Here is a 17,505-nt window from a genome sequence, read left to right as displayed (position 1 = left end):
TTGAGTGTATTTTTGATTTCTGTTGGACAGATTTCTCTGTATGGCTGACTGTTGTTTATGATTTAATACATCTCAATCATCTTGGTTGAGTATTAGTACCACAAGAATTTCATCTCTTAACATCAGTAAAGTCATCAAAACGTATTGACTGGTAGTATCCTTATTGGGTAGGGATACAAAATTGTACAAATGGTGGGGCTGACCCCCTGGGGGCCTGAGGGACAGAGCCAGAAGGGGTCAATTTGGCAAAATTGATATAAACAACTTCTTCATTGAAACTAAGCAATGGATATCACTCATAGTTGTCTGGTAACATCGTTTTGGGGTAGAGATTCAAAATTGTACAAATAGTGGGGCTGACCCCCGGGGGCCTGAGGGGCGGGGCAAAATGGGGTCCATTTGGCAATATTGATATTAATGACTTCTTTTCTGGAACTAAGCAATGTATGACACTGATTTTTCTGTGGTAATATCCCAAGTAGGCTCAGATTCAAATTTTTACAAATAATGGGGCTGACAACATAATCATACATCAACAAATAAAGCTATTAGCAAATGGAACATAAACATTATTTTGATGTTTGATCAAATAAATAGGTTGGCGATACAGGCCCTCTGAGCCTCTTGTATATCTTTAGCTCACCTGGCCCAAAGGGCTTTACTGGGTAAAGGAGATCAGATTGTGTATTAATGGAGGATGTTGCTTCTCTTGGGTTGAAGATGGGAGGTGGGCAGTATTAATAGAGGAAAACCCTTTAAATCTCACCAAGTCCTGAATGACTAAAGGGATCATTGGGTAAAATATAATAATAATCATTATAAATCAAAAGGCTTTGCCATGGTTTCAGAAATAGCAAGGTGAGTGATACAGGCCTGCTGGACCTCCTGTTGTAATGAGAAATTCATAAGACATCAGGCACCAACTGCAACCAGGGATTTTGTGTTTCCTGGAATATTCTGTAACTTATGAAAATATTTTACCGGATAGATAATATACTTTATAGAGTAGGTAAATATGACTTCAACAATGTCATCATAGATACTGTTTCTGTAAAGCAGAAATGAATCTTTCATTTGAATGTAAAGCTGACATGCAAGTCTCTTTATTTTCTTGTTAGCTCACCTGGTCTTAAGGACAAAGGTGCATGAGCTTATGCCATACGGTGGCGTCCTTCTGCCCGTCTGTCAACAATTACTTTGTGAATACAATAATTTGAGTAAATATCAACCAGGTCTGGTGAAACTTTGTAAGCATTCAGATATTGTCAAGACCTTGGACGAGTACGAAAAAGGGAATTATTCAACTGTAACTTGCAGATTATTAGACCTTGTGAACACGATAACTGGAGTAAATATCAACCAACTTTGATGAAACTTTGTATGTAGATATATATCGACAAGATCTCAGATGAGTTCAAAAATGGGAATTATTCAAGAGTAACTTACAGTGTTATTGCCCTTTATGATATTATTGGACCTTGTGAATATGTAAACGCCTCCATAAAAAGGAATGGGAAAATGATGAAACATACAAGAACAGACAAACTGCTGTATGAACAAAGCGTGTTTACTTAAGATGTTTGTATTGGGCTTTATTTTTCAACATGCAGTGACTACAATGTGACTACAAAGTATGTAACAGGGCGATTATTTCATTAAATGTCACCATGAGAGAGAGCAAAGACCTACTAAGATAACACACTACCACATGAACTGAAGAATAACTGAGTCAATAGTTTACTAGTACGACATGCTCCCCCTGTGAGGAACCTCATTAAATATCTCCATGTGGAAGTAAGCACAAGTCCAGAAGTCTGTTACGATATCAGTATCCTGGCTATATTTCTGTAGTTTACTAGGGTTTTGCTTTACCAAATGGTCCAAAGAGAAGTTCCCTCTGAGCCAGCAGGAAGCAGTTGATATAGTCTTTTAGTATTTTGTTAATTATTTTCCTGACACACACCATGCTTTAGTCCAGGAGTCACAACACGTCGAGTATTTTGTTAATTATTTTCCTGACAGACACCATGCTTTAGTCCAGGAGTCACAACAAGCCAAGTATTTTGTTAATTATTTTCCTGACACACAACATGCTTTAGTCCAGGAGTCACAACACGTCGAGTATTTTGTTAATTATTTTCCTGACAGACACCATGCTTTAGTCCAGGAGTCACAACACGTCGAGTATTTTGTTAATTATTTTCCTGACAGACACCATGCTTTAGTCCAGGAGTCACAACAAGCCGAGTATTTTGTTAATTATTTTCCTGACAGACACCATGCTTTAGTCCAGGAGTCACAACACGTCGAGTATTTTGTTAATTATTTTCCTGACAGACACCATGCTTTAGTCCAGGAGTCACAACAAGCCGAGTATTTTGTTAATTATTTTCCTGACAGACAACATGCTTTAGTCCAGGAGTCACAACACGTCGAGTATTTTGTTAATTATTTTCCTGACAGACACCATGCTTTAGTCCAGGAGTCACAACACGTCGAGTATTTTGTTAATTATTTTCCTGACAGACACCATGCTTTAGTCCAGGAGTCACAACACGTCGAGTATTTTGTTAATTATTTTCCTGACAGACACCATGCTTTAGTCCAGGAGTCACAACACGTCGAGTATTTTGTTAATTATTTTCCTGACACACACCATGCTTTAGTCCAGGAGTCACAACACGTCGAGTATTTTGTTAATTATTTTCCTGACAGACACCATGCTTTAGTCCAGGAGTCACAACAAGCCGAGTATTTTGTTTATTATTTTCCTGACATGCACACCAAAGTAACACCTCATGATTTTGTTTCATTTCAGGGATCAACCTCAGAGCATGTGCTTTATAAGTCTTAACATGTACAGCAAACCTGTCTATAATGACTGTTCTGTAGTGGTTCAAAGCATTTCTTATATGACACTGTATTGAACGACCACCTGCACAATGTGACCAACGACCAGTCATTTTGATATTTGATCGTGGAATCAATGTACCAGGTATAACGACCAGTCTAAGATCAACCATGGGAGTCGCTACATCACAAACCAAACAAAGTGAGGAAAACATCTACCCAGTAGTAGTCTCTGGGCTGTATGCAATCCTCATTCAGGAAATAAAGAATTAAATCATGAACCAAACATATTCTCCCTGGCCCAGTAGGTAGGGAGCAGCTTGAATTTTACCAGGGTGGCACATACATCAATTCTTTGATGAAAAAGAACAAAAATTTCAATTGATAAGACTTTTCTTTAATTGCACATTACTGAACATATACACAATTTGGATTTAAGTACCAGTATCAACAAACAGTTTTATTGATAATACCAAGTACCTTCAAAAATACACTACATACGATGTAGTTTGTATCAAATTGGCACCAGAAAAAAAAACCTACAACATGACATGTTCAACATGGTAGCCTTATAACTTTCAGCACTACTTCATATTAAATAGGTTAAATTATATAAACACATGAAATGGATCTATTTTGGGTCCATTGTTTTTATCAAGAAGCAGTACACATACTTTATTTGCTGCTTATAATCACTCTATATCAACATATACCTGATCATTATACAGGTAGGGACACTAAAGCCGTAAAGTAGAATATGAAATCTCTCAAACTCTTACAAGATATAACCATTTATCATTAAATCTCACAACACTTACAAGATATAACCATTTATCATTAAATCTCACAACACTTACAAGATCTAACCATTTATCATTAAATCTCACAACACTTACAAGATATAACCATTTATTGTCAACTCTCACGACACACACAATATCTTACCATTTATCATCAAATCTTACGTCACTGACAAGATCTAACCATATCAAAAATGTTAAAAGTACTCGTGTTTCTATCGTATTAGATAAAATGCACAGTAAGCTTCTAAAACAAAAGAGTTGAGAACAACAATATTTTGGCAATAACAAAGTATTATTTAGACTTGATGTGCTTCAGTATATGTATCTTATATGAACCAAGAAAAATCAACTCTGGAAATAACATTATTTTCCAGATTCCCAGAAATTTGGCTACCTGGATAGGCTGGTAAAGAATGATTTCATTTACAATATCAATAGTCTTACTACTCCTGATACAAGTTCTTCAAAGCCGTCATAAATAACTTAACTACACAATCCATAACCCAGATTAAAAGTGATTGCACTAATATTAATTAGAAGTTTTCTTATAACAAAAATAATTATGCAAAATATTTCTAAATGCACTTTTTTTGGGGGGGGGGGGGGGGGGGGGGGGGGGGGGGGGAATTACACAGCCCTGTGTGTTTAAACACAACATATTTATTGTAAACAAAATATTGGAAAGCATGTTAAGTAACAACTTCATTATGACATTTTGTATAATGCTCAGCTGTAGTAAATAAGGTGATGATAACGTCACCACATGAAAAAAATTCAAAGAGAAAAAAAAAGTTCAATGTCTATGACACTAGTTGGCATAAATACAGCACCTGAAAGTCACAAGTAATGAAACGGTACAGCATTAGTAACATTGTCCTAGTGTCTTACTGTAGGACTAGTAACATGCATATGGTACACTGTCCTAGTGTCTTACTGTAGGACAAGTAACAGTACACTGTCTTAGTGTCTTACTGTAGGACTAGTAACATGGTACACTGTCTTAGTGTCTTACTGTAGGACTAGTAACATGGTACACTGTCCTAGTGTCTTACTGTAGGACAAGTAACATGGTACACTGTCTTAGTGTCTTACTGTATGACTAGTAAAATGGTACACTGTCTTAGTGTCTTACTGTAGGACAAGTAACATGGTACACTGTCCTAGTGTCTTACTGTAGGACAAGTTACATGGTACACTGTCTTAGTGTCTTACTGTTGGACGAGTAACATGGTACACTGTCTAAGTGTCTTACTGTAGGACAAGTTACATAGTACACTGTCTTAGTGTCTTACTGTAGGACAAGTAACATGGTACACTGTATTAGTGTCTTACTGTAGGACAAGTAACATGGTACACTGTCCTAGTGTCTTACTGTAGGACCAGTTACATGGTACACTGTCCTAGTGTCTTTCTGTAGGACTAGTAACATGGTACACTGTCTTAGTGTCTTACTGTAGGACTAGTAACATAGTACACTGTCTTAGTGTCTTACTGTAGGACAAGTAACATGGTATATTGTCTTAGTGTCTTACTGTAGGACTAGTAACATGGTACACTGTCCTAGTGTCTTACTGTAGGACAAGTAACATGGTACACTGTCTTAGTGTCTTACTGTAGGACTAGTAACATGGTACACTGTCTTAGTGTCTTACTGTAGGACAAGTAACATGGTACACTGTCCTAGTGTCTTACTGTAGGACAAGTTACATGGTACACTGTCTTAGTGTCTTACTGTAGGATGAGTAACATGGTACACTGTCTAAGTGTCTTACTGTAGGACAAGTTACATAGTACACTGTCTTAGTGTCTTACTGTAGGACAAGTAACATGGTACACTGTCTTAGTGTCTTACTGTAGGACAAGTAACATGGTACAAGTAACATGGTACACTGTCCTAGTGTCTTACTGTAGGACAAGTAACATGGTATATTGTCTTAGTGTCTTACTGTAGGACTAGTAACATGGTACACTGTCTTAGTGTCTTACTGTAGGACAAGTAACATGGTACACTGTCTTAGTGTCTTACTGTAGGTACATTTTCTTAAAAAACGAACAGCGACAGTCTACAATATGATGATATGATAGTCAAAATATAACCTTGACTTTCTATGGCACTGGTCATTTGATGATGTCTGCAAATCACCCTCACTTCCAAATACTTCTATTCCGCACAAACATCAGCACAGTCAAACTGTAGACAAATGTATGTTATCAACAGTAACCCAGTCTATATATGTCCCTCACATTATCAACAGTGTCCCACTTTTAATACATATAAATATTTGTCCTCAGTAAACTGTTTATTCATGTCTATGTTTATCATTCAACATCATCCTGTTTCACAATCATAGAATCACAGAAACAACCTGGTACAGCATGTGTGGTAAGTCAGATATAGATGGAAGTTTGAAAGAGTTTCACTGTTTCTGCTAATAACATAATCACAACAAGGAAAACGAGCAAAAGTGATGTCATCTGGGATTGCTTGATGTTACAATGGAAAACTCTGCCTTCAGTTGTTTCAGTGAGAAACCCAGCACAACTTGCTTCACCAACAGTGTATCAGTGAGATTTGTCAGTGACATTCCAGCACACGGAGGATATACTGCTGTCATGATTGTTTATCTGGTGTGGATACGTAGGCAGATGACCATCCTCTCACCAGTCTCCGCAGCTGTCGCAGACCAGCAGTAGGGGTATTCTGACATAAACAAAAATTTTATGCAATTATTTGTATATACATAATGAATGATCTTGAAAAGTGTTTGAAAACATGATTAAATATGTAATACATATAGGATATCAAATGAGTTTTCATTTCATGTGAGATCTTATCAAATATGATTAAATATGTAATACATATAGGATATCAAATGAGTTTTCATTTCATGTGAGATCTTTTCAAATATGATTAAATATGTAATACATATAGGATATCAAATGAGTTTTCATTTCATGTGAGATCTTATCAAATATGATTAAATATGTAATACATATAGGATATCAAATGAGTTTTCATTTCATGTGAGATCTTATTAAATATGATTAAATATGTAATACATATAGGATATCAAATGAGTTTTCATTTCATGTGAGATCTTATCAAATATGATTAAATATGTAATACATATAGGATATCAAATGAGTTTTCATTTCATGTGAGATCTTATCAAATATGATTAAATATGTAATACATATAGGATATCAAATGAGTTTTCATTTCATGTGAGATCTTATCAAATATGATTAAATATGTAATACATATAGGATATCAAATGAGTTTTCATTTCATGTGAGATCTTATCAAACATGCAAGTTGTAGGAGTTCTTATTTTTGTGAGTTTGGTGAAATCTCATGAAAAGAAGACAAATTAATTCAAGATACTTTTAATTACATAACTTAGGAAACCTACATTTTGACAGTTTGGTGAGGATTGCATCAGCAGTTACTGAGATTAGCTAGTTACACTGCATTGGGACGGGATGGGATGGGACAGACATGGGTAATACTATATGCCCATCATTTTATGATGGGGGGGGGGGGGGGGGGGGGGCATGAAAAAGGTCTCACATTGCCCCCAAGCACATGAAAATTGTAATTTGGTAAAGCACCTTGAAACCTTTCTATCTTTGAAGAGTGTTTGATTTTAACTTATTTGGGTCATTGAGAAGTAGACATTTGAAATTTCAGTCAATTTGACTATTTTTGCCCCTGCCCATCAGCCCCTGGGATGTTTTTCAGGGCCAAAATGTGCATACTATGCCATCCCATAAAGTTAAATCATTTTTAATGCAAATGAGACAAATGATGCTCAAAAATGTGATTATGTGATTTCCATTTTTAAACTTGGTAAATTTTATCCCCTCCCCAGGGGGAAATGTGAGACCTCAAGGTCATGAAATTCACAATTTTGGTAAAACGCCTTAAGACCCTTAAATCAATGAAGAGTATTTGATTCTATCTTATTTGGGTTTTTGAAAAGACTTGAAATTTTAGTGTCAATTTGACTGGTTTTCGCCCCACCTATTAGCCCTGGGGATAAGTCAGGGCCAATATGTGAATGCTATCAAACTGCCCTCCATAATTCTAACCAAGTTTGTATTATTTTCAACTGAAGCTCAATAAAACATGCTCCAATATGTGATTTGCCTGTCTAAACTAATATATATACCGGTTGTAATATTTACCCCTCCATGGGGGGAAACATGAGACCCGAGTGTCATGAAATTCAAACTTCGTCATCTATGAAGAGTATTTGTGAATAAAATTTTTGAAATTTCAGTCAATTTGACCCCTTCAGCCCTGACCCTCGGGCATTGAGAATGTTAGGGGTTTCGGAGAAGTCGAAAATATAAATTGTGTACAGGTCTGAGCTAAAAAGCAACTTCAATATATAAAATAAAGAAATCAAGATACTGTACATCAACCATGTTTAAGTCACTAATTTTTGTAAATTACCTGTTGAAAGCGATCAGTCATTGTAGGTTCCGAGTCCATCAACTTGCCAGGACAGACTATTTTCAGCATAGAGAACCATGGCCTAGTGCTCAGATCCAGGTGACTGGTCCCGGGAGACCCCTCACCAAAACTACTGTTAAGGCTGCTGTTCCTTGGAGTGGAGGGACTAGACATTGGGGAGGTGCACTGGTTCCCTTGGGATCCTCCTGGGGGGACTGTCAGATCTACTAGCCATGAACACCAATACCTGTGCTCCGCTATAGGATCAAAGCTATCCTTTTCAGACTATGAACAAAATAAAACAAGCACAATGAATATTACTAAAACAACACGTCCCTACCAGCCCCACTAGCTATTATGGTCCTTTACAAGTGTCTGAAATTTTATCCAAATCCTTCAAGGAATGAAGCCACTAACAAACCGACCATGTTGATGGAGTCATATTATCACTACAGCATGTGACCGATATGGTATAAGTTTAATTTTTTGGTATCTACAGACACTGTCTCTCATAAACTGTCCAGTAATTTCTTTTTTTGATGAATACATTAACCCCGTATAAACAAGGCTCTTATTCTCACTAATGATCATATTTATTATTCTTAGTTTTAACTGTACATGTGTGTTATAATTTTATCGAAACACAATTATGCTTACAATTTTAAATTTCTTCGCTACATGATGATCTCCAGATTCCTTCTGTTCATTCTCTGAACTTTGAGAGCCACTGGAGGATTTGTAATTCCACAATCCTATTGTTCGCTGACAGAAGTTACACTCCAGCACGCTGCCTGTATCACTGAATAACCAAAGATAAAAACATGTAATATTTCATACTGTATTTAATATAATTCACATAGAACATGTATTTTTGTATATACTGACATTACATATTTTCATTACCTGGAGCAATTGTCTTCAAACTCACTGACATAATGTGGAATATAGAAATCTTGCACCATTACACAATGATAAAGTTGTCCTGATAGGAAACAACTGAGGTTTAAACTTTTGAATTGATGTTGAAGGCGCTTCAATTGAAGCTGTTCTGTAGCCACTCCGTGATCAGCTGCTGGGTCCAAGGGGTTCAGCAACTTAATAAATTCAGATTATGATCCCTGTATAGTGGTTAGCATTGTTGCTATTATGGGGTTGATTAATTGATGTTTTCAATAGCTTTAAAGTATAAGATATATCAAACTAGACTGGATGATTGAGTAGGTCAATGTGACCTACTTTTTAAATGTTTTAACTGAATCTTTGAAACCTGATACTTCCCATGCAAAAACTAGTGTTTTTAATAACATTTACTGATGTATGCAGCTGAACTTAAATCATTGTTTTGAAAAACAAGAGGCCCATGGGGCCTGTATCGCTCACCTGGTTGGATTGGACCAAATGTCAAAATAATGTTCATATTGAATTTGTTTTATTTGTCAATCTCTAACAATGCTATATATGGTTATAGTGTGGGAATCCGAACTGCTTTAAAGATTAATGAAGTCCAGACTCTCTAAAGGTCTGAAAGACCCCAAGAATTGTTTTTAGAACATGCATGCATTCATCACTTTATAACTAGTAGCGATTTAAAGGAATTACCTCTATTTCCCCTATTGGGCCCCACCCTTTTGGCCCCTCGGGGGGTCAGAGTCACCATTTATGCAAAATGTGTTCCCCTTTCCCCAAGGATGTTTCGGACCAAATTGGGTTCAAATCCATTCATAACTTTATGACTAGTAGCGATTTAAAGGAATTACCTCTATTTCCCCTATTGGGCCCCGCCCCTTTGGTCCCTTTGGGATCAGAGCCATCATTTATGCAAAATCTGTTCCCCTTCCCCCAAGGATGTTTCTGACCAAATTGGGTTAAAATCCATTCATAACTTAATGACTAGTAGCGATTTAAAGGAATTACCTCTATTTCCCCTATTGGGCCCCGCCCCTTTGGCCCCTCGGGGGTCAGAGTCACCATTTATGCAAAATCTGTTCCCCTTCTGCCAAGGATGTTTCTGACCAAATTGGGTTAAAATCCATTCGTAATTTAATGACAAGTAGCGATTTAAAGGAATTACCTCTATTTCCCCTATTGGGCCCCGCCCCTTTGGCCCCTTTGGGGTCAGAGCCACCATTTATGCAAAATCTGTTCCCCTTCCCCCAAGGATGTTTCTGACCAAATTGGATTAAAATCCATTCATAACTTTATGACTAGTAGCGATTTAAATGAATTACCTCTATTTCCCCTATTGGGCCCCGCCCCTTTGGCCCCTTTAGGGTCAGAGTCACCATTTATGCAAAATTTGTTCCCCTTCCCCCAAGGATGTCTCTGACCAAATTGGGTTCAAGTCCATTCATAACTTTATGACAAGCAGCGATTTAAAGGAATTACCTCTATTTCCCCTATTGGGCCCCGCCCCTTTCGCTTCTTGGGGGTCAGAGCCTCCATTTATGCAAAATCTGTTCCCCTTCCCTCAAGGATGTCTCTGACCAAGTTGGGTTCAAATCCATTCATAACTTTATGACTAGTAGCGATTTTAAGGAATTACCTCTATTTCCCCTATTGGGCCCCGCCCCTTTGGCCCATCTGGGGTCAGAGTCACCATTTATGCAAAATCTGTTCCCCTTCTGCCAAGGATGTTTCTGACCAAGTTGGGTTCAAATCTATTCATGACTTTATGACTAGTAGCGATTTAAAGGAATTACCTCTATTTCCCCTATTGGGCCCCGCCCCTTTGGCCCCTCGGGGGACAGTCACCATTTATGCAAAATCTGTTCCCCATCTGCCAAGGTTGTTTCTGGCCAAATTTGATCAAAATCCAATAAGAACTTCTTGACTAGTAGCAATTTAAAGGAATTACCTCTATTTCCCCTATTGGGCCCGCCCCTTTGGCCCCTCGGGGGTCAGAGTCACCATTTATGCAAAATCTGTTCCCCTTCTGCCAAGGATGTTTCTGGCCAAATTTGGTCAAAATCCAATAAGAACTTCTTGACTAGTAGCGATTTAAAAGAATTACCTCTATTTCCCCTATTGGGCCCCGCCCCTTTGGCCCCTCGGGGGTCAGAGTCACCATTTATGCAAAATCTGTTCCTCTTCCCTCAAGGTTGTCTCTGACCAAGTTGGGTTCAAATCCATTCATAACTTTATGACTAGTAGCGATTTAAAAGAATTACCTCTATTTCCCCTATTGGGCCCCGCCCCTTTGGCCCCTCGGGGGTCAGAGTCACCATTTATGCAAAATCTGTTCCCCTTCTGCCAAGGTTGTTTCTGGCCAAATTTGGTCAAAATCCAATAAGAACTTCTTGACTAGTAGCGATTTGAAGTAAATGTTGACGGACGACGGACGGACGGACGGACGGACGGACGGACGGACGAACGACGGACAGACGACGGACGCTGCGCCATGACATAAGCTCACCGGACCTTTGGTCCAGGTGAGCTAAAAACCACAATGTTTATCACTGTGGGGCTGAGCAGCAGAATGGCTAAAATTGTCACCCCTCCTTTTCATAATTTCTTTCAGAAAATCTAGATACTCTTATAGGAGATTTTCACAGACCAGGACCAAACTTTACATACAACTAAAAGTTGGTTAGTTTTTTTTTTGTCTCTCTCTCTCTCTCTCTTTTTAGGTCCTCTGCCTTTTTCTTAACAAGCAGAAATAACACTTTTAACATAAATCCATCACTATGCACTCTGGTGGAAATACCTTAAATTCCAACCACAGAGAGCAAGTAGAAAAGCTGCCTTTGAATTCTCTGTTATAGGCTGGTCCCGATCATGGAGAAAATACTGAACAATGTCTTCGATTATGTCCTTATCCAGTCCCTGAAAAAAGAAATTATTGATGAAAGAACAACAGAGTTACCGCAAACATAAACAACTACATGTAAATATAATACAGTGTGTACATGTCCCTTTGGCATGAAGCGGACATTTAATTTGAATCAGCTAATCAACACTATAACCAGTCTGTAAAAAATAGTACAAATTCTTAACTGCCTCACCATCGACCTGTCCAACCCACAGGGAGTTGTGAGTTAACGAGTCAAATTTTTGCCTTCTTTACTATCTACCTGTCAGAACCACAGTGAACTAAGAGTTAAAGAGTCAAATTTTTGCCTTCTTTACTATCTACCTGTCAGAACCACAGTGAACTAAGAGTTACAGAGTCAAATTTACCTGCTTCACTATCGACTGATCAGACACCACAGGAAGCTTTGAACTACAGGCCTGTAGAATCTTCAGTCTTGTGTCAAAGTTATGCTTGATCTCTTTTATATTGTAAAGTGGAATCACAGCAAATGACTCTGAGGAAGAAAGTATTGTTTTCTATTAATATGTATATACAGCAAAATTTATTATTGTTTATCTTTGTTACTGCAGAATGTATCCGGAACCAGGAATGTTTACTAATTTATTCTGGTCATTACAGAACACTTCCTGGATTGAACTAAGAATTATATGGGTACCATATAACCTGTTGCTTATAGGGATCTCCACACCAGGATTCATGTCCATGTTCTCCATGTTGAAGGCAGACCAAAAGGCCAAATCTTGTTATTCATAATTTCTCATTTCCATTAAGTAGGCATTAGCTAGAATACTAGACACATCTGAAAGGCAGCACAATGTGTCTGACTCTGAGATTATCTTGAGTTAATTTATAGACCTTTCACAGCAACTTATATGCATGTTTATTAGAATCAAATCCATGGGAACCAAGAACTAAGAATTGTGTGAGGGGATGGCACCTATTTTCCCCATCATTTATCATCCCTGCATACTTCTGGGATATCCATACTGAAATATTGATCATCAACTTTCCAAAATAATCTAGTTCATTGATAATGTAGATTTGAAAACCTTCAAAAAAAAAGAAAAAAGAACATTACTGGATCTCTGTAATATATTTTTATGAGAGAGTTTTCACATATTACAAATTAACAAGAGGTCCAGTTGGACTGCAATGCTCACCTACTATTCACTTCCTTGTTGCTTCTCTCAGTTAATTAAACGAACTATGGTTCCAGGCCTTAAGTTATTGAAAAAAGTTGTTCAATTAAAGGAAAAATTTGATGTTAGACAAATGGATGGACAAAGCACCAAAGCATCACTCACTTGGCCAATTTGTCAGGTGAGCTAATACTGAAGAATTACACTGTTCTATTTTCGGATAAGTCGATGTTGAGGTACAAACCTGGACTAGGATTTGATGACCAAGAACAGGACTTCTTGTGAGACCAAGTGAGACCATGCTTTAGTTTCTTGCAGCAATCTGGATCTGAATATTGATAAATGATGATTGAAGGTCACATTTATTTATTACAATGGCTCGACAGACAGAAGCAATGCTAAAAACATGTAAACCAACTACAACTATATATGAATTAATAATGATTCAGATTCACTCTTCATACCACGGTACCAGGTAGTGAATAAAATATTTTCTGGTTATCATTAAAATTTCTTTGCTAACTACATGTCACTTACATATTTTTTGGTCTCTTGTTTTGGGTAGCTGTCCACTAAGCTTGGCTTTACAGCCAACACACCCCAGCATGTCAGACTCGATCACCTGCCAGCCATACCGTGCACAAACAAGGGGAGACAAATCTACTGGTTTAGCAAACCAATTGAATGTCTGGCGTGTCAAAGAATACAATATATTTTCAGATAATTACCATATATTAATCTATCATATAGGACAAATACCACATATTTAAGTCTGAAAAAGTACATACATCATTCTGATGTTAAGGATTCCACTGTTGTTAAAATCAAATTTTATTTTCATTTTCGCACATAATTAAGTTTATTGTCTATCTAAGGAATGACACAATTAATATGATTTGGCTAGCTATATATAATCTATGGTAAATGTGATTTTCAACACCAATATTACAGACTGCATAATGCACTTGATAAAAGCCAACACTCTTCAATTTTTAAACCATGGTCAAGATTGACAGCATTTCATGAATATGTTAACATTTTTTCAACAGAGACAGCAGTGAGCTGATTGTGATTGATTTACTTATTTCTTATGTATTCTTGAATGTGAAATGACTTTGCATGATAATATTCTATTGCTTGGTAAAATCTAAGCTTTTTGTTTTGGAAACTGCAAAAAATAAGGATACTGTGAATGTGTTGACTCTTTGGAAGTAAGCTTCCCTGCTCCGAGGATGTGGACCTTTCTGTACATCATTTTTGTCCGTCTGCTCTTGTCCATTACTTCTGTTGGGAGATACTTCACCACATCCATTCCTTTCAGAAGTCCCAGAGTTCCTTAAACCAAACCAAATTTGTTTTTGTGATACAATGTATAAACTTTTATTTATTCTAAGCGTGATTACAAGATACCCTTTTGCAAAATTAATCCATAATGCTTCAATTCTACTGAACCAAAACACAAAATGATATACATGTACATGTGTATATGAATGAAACAATGCATGTTTTACATGGGAATCTTTGACTTATACCCAAGTCTGTCTGATATAGATAAATTGAATCTAGTTTGAATTAATCTACACTAATCATACAGCTCAGATGTGTAGAATGTATAGAACTCTACTTTGTATAATGCTTTCCGCAATTCTGGATCCAAATCAGCAAATCCCAATTTGATTTTTCCTTTCTTTAAAATTACTTACAGGTACATTCTGCAAAATATTGCCATTTGCTATTACCTAGCAATGGTATACATTTATTGTATTTAATTTTAGCATAAAAAAACATGATGGTGTATTTATGCCATTGTGTATTTTGGGGAATCTTCAAGGAAAATTGTGTGAATATGTGCATAGAAGAACTCTAGTAAATTGCTCTCAAAACCTTACAGAAGATGATGTCTGATTGGCTATCAACAACAGTAGACATTTTCCTGTCAGTATCTAAAATTACAGACATGCAAAAGGACCTCATCCAGCCACTTCTACATTTGTGTTTTCTCCAAACCAGGCTCATTTTCTTAAATAAAGTTATCCATAACCTAGCCCCTATATATCCAGGTACTCTTTCTGACAGTAGCCCTAACATCATGGCTTTTGTTGATATCTTAATTAGGTCATGCTTACTAGGTGCAAAGGTGCAGCTATTGGGTCCATTCAAGTTCATATGAATGTGGGGGTAGTTTCATTCTACTTTACCATAGCAATAATAATTATCTCTCGATTCTTAACAGACAAATTGCACATTTTGCCCATAATATTCCAGGTACAATTTAGTTCATGTGTTTTTTCAATACACATTACAGACAATGCTTTGTGAGGATACATCATTGATCCTAGGCATTGAATTAAGGACAGATGTACCACCTGTCAGAATGTCCAGGGCCAGAGGAAACTCAGACCAGGCCAGATGTGGTGGTATTATCTAACTTTCTAAAGTGAGCTTTTTCAAATAACTTATATTTAATACACGGTAATGTCAGATAATGAATTAGCTGATCAACAGCCTCTTATGTTAAAGGAGTAGCCCAAGAACACAACCACAACAGCACTGACCAGCTGTTTCTCGGCTTCCTGAGAAACACAAATCGACTCACGTAGGAGGTATTGAATCATGCACCTCAGATCTTCACCTGACGTCACGTGGTTGACGCTTTCACGTCCCCTTAAGCTTCCATACTCAAGAAATAGCAATAACAAACTACATGTACAACTGTCAAAATCTTAGATGTCTGTCGGCCATTTATTTTTCTGAATAGGCTCCAAATTGAGTGGGCATAATAAGTGACAAAGGAGAACCTTAATATGAAGTTTTACAAGTTTCTAGTACTTCTCAATTGCAAGATATAGCAACAACAATGAATTACCCACCATACCATCTGATGATGGTCTGTTCTTATAAACAAAAATGTCCAAAAATAGACATGCGCAAATTAAAATTACTTACTGTGAATCAATGATAAATATATATAATACATGTAAGTATGGTTTTATTAGCTATATTTAACAGCTACCAAACAAAATGACCAGAGACATAGTTGACTGACATGATATACAAACTTCAATGGCCATGCAACACTACAAAACAAGGAGCCACAAAGCTTGGCATTATCCTCCGCACCCCGCAGTTGGTACGAAAACCCAAATACATGTATATATCAAGCTCAAAGTATGAGTTATTAAGGAAAAAGTAATTTGGTATTTTTGATCAAGACTCCATGGTGACAGAAAAAATACCGAAAATGGAAGGTCCGCAATAGCAAAAGGCACAACTAGTCTGATATATTCAGAAAGTTTCAAGGAGCTGCGTTGAACAGTTTTGGAGTTATAGCCCGGAAACAAAAGGAAACAGTAATTTGGTATTTTTGACTAAGTTTCCATGGTGACAGAAAAAATACCGAAAATGGAAGGTCCGCAATAGCAAAAGGCACTAGTCTGATATATATACAGAAAGTTTCAAGGAGCTGCATTGAACAGTTATGGAGATATAGCCAGGAAAAGAATCTCGGACGGAGCCCAATTTAATATCCCCCGCAAACGCGTTTCGCGGGGGATAATAATCAAATAGTACCCGTTGATTACACTACCAGTACTAGTAGACACCAGAACTAGACATGCACACACGCACTCATTCAGACATATCTCTGCTATGAGGGATACATACAAATACTCATTTTTTTCCACACATAATAACACATTGGAACCTCCTTCCTGTAGCAGCAGTACAATGACAATGCATATATCCCTACGTAGCCCTTGAAGTTCTCACACACTATAGTCTATAATCACCCCAAAACTTTTTTTTTTACATTTTTATCTCATATAATTAAATAATATGCACAAAACAATAATAATAAAAAAATACTGTAAATAACCCTCCTCATGCCGCTGCAATTTCTCAAACAGATTAAGCCAATGTAATCGTCATTTCTGACGGAACTGGTCTACCAGGAAGAAGATTAAACACTGAAAGCACTGTAAGCAAATCCATGTTAGAACATACAAAACATACTCCAACAATGTTAGAGGTTTTACACGGCGAGATACTTTTGACAGTCGCAGTCGGCAAAATCATATCCGATAGAAAAAGAGCCGACCCGCGGCCTCTTATGTTAACTTATAGGAGTAATACAAAACACAGAAATCAAAAAAAAAAAAAGAGAGAACAGAAAATATATATATACATAGGTCACATTTCAATGAACATTTCAATTTCAATGAATAAAATAATGAAAACACCTTTCACCGTCGTATTCGGTAGACACTGTGACTAGAAATGACGATAAAAGTCTCTTAACACGTTCAGGTGTTACTTTTTCGGTAGAAGCCATTTTGTAAATATACCCGAAGACAGTTTCTTTCGCCTTCGTTCATTGGCTCAAATTTTCAACATTTACCAATCGTGGTGAGTTTAGTATGTGACCAGAAAATCCAAGTCTCTGAT

The 17,505-nt window shown here is 37.1% G+C and overlaps 1 protein-coding gene across 1 annotated transcript; it reads right to left on the bottom strand.

Annotated features, from left to right (window-relative positions):
* Positions 1–5,531: 5,531 nt before the first annotated feature.
* Positions 5,532–17,431, bottom strand: LOC117331464 (nuclear-interacting partner of ALK-like). The gene is made up of 9 exons (XM_033890192.1): positions 17,301–17,431; positions 14,250–14,397; positions 13,600–13,750; positions 13,307–13,390; positions 12,289–12,416; positions 11,816–11,934; positions 8,770–8,911; positions 8,113–8,397; positions 5,532–6,354 (listed from the first exon to the last, which is right to left on the bottom strand). The coding sequence occupies exons 1-9, from the start codon at positions 17,390–17,392 to the stop codon at positions 6,265–6,267; spliced, it is 1,239 nt and encodes a 412-aa protein (XP_033746083.1). The 5' UTR covers positions 17,393–17,431; the 3' UTR covers positions 5,532–6,264.
* Positions 17,432–17,505: the final 74 nt, after the last annotated feature.

Source organism: Pecten maximus, chromosome 7 (assembly GCF_902652985.1).
Source record: "Pecten maximus chromosome 7, xPecMax1.1, whole genome shotgun sequence".
Classification (NCBI taxonomy): Eukaryota; Metazoa; Mollusca; class Bivalvia; order Pectinida; family Pectinidae; genus Pecten; species Pecten maximus.
The sequence above is the reverse complement of the archived record's forward strand: the minus strand, read 5'-3'. Positions and strand labels throughout refer to the sequence as shown.

What these genes read in the sequence shown, in the direction of transcription:
- LOC117331464 (XM_033890192.1), bottom strand. Translation starts at nt 17,392, where the DNA reads ATGGCTTCTACCGAAAAAGTAACACCTGAACGTGTTAAGAGACTTTTA. An exon ending in GTCATCAAATCCTAGTCCAG is followed by an intron (nt 12,417 to 13,306) that starts GTTTGTACCTCA and finishes TTTCTTCCTCAG; the next exon opens with AGTCATTTGCTGTGATTCCA. An exon ending in ATCAGTCGATAGTGAAGCAG is followed by an intron (nt 11,935 to 12,288) that starts GTAAATTTGACT and finishes TTCTTTTTTCAG; the next exon opens with GGACTGGATAAGGACATAAT.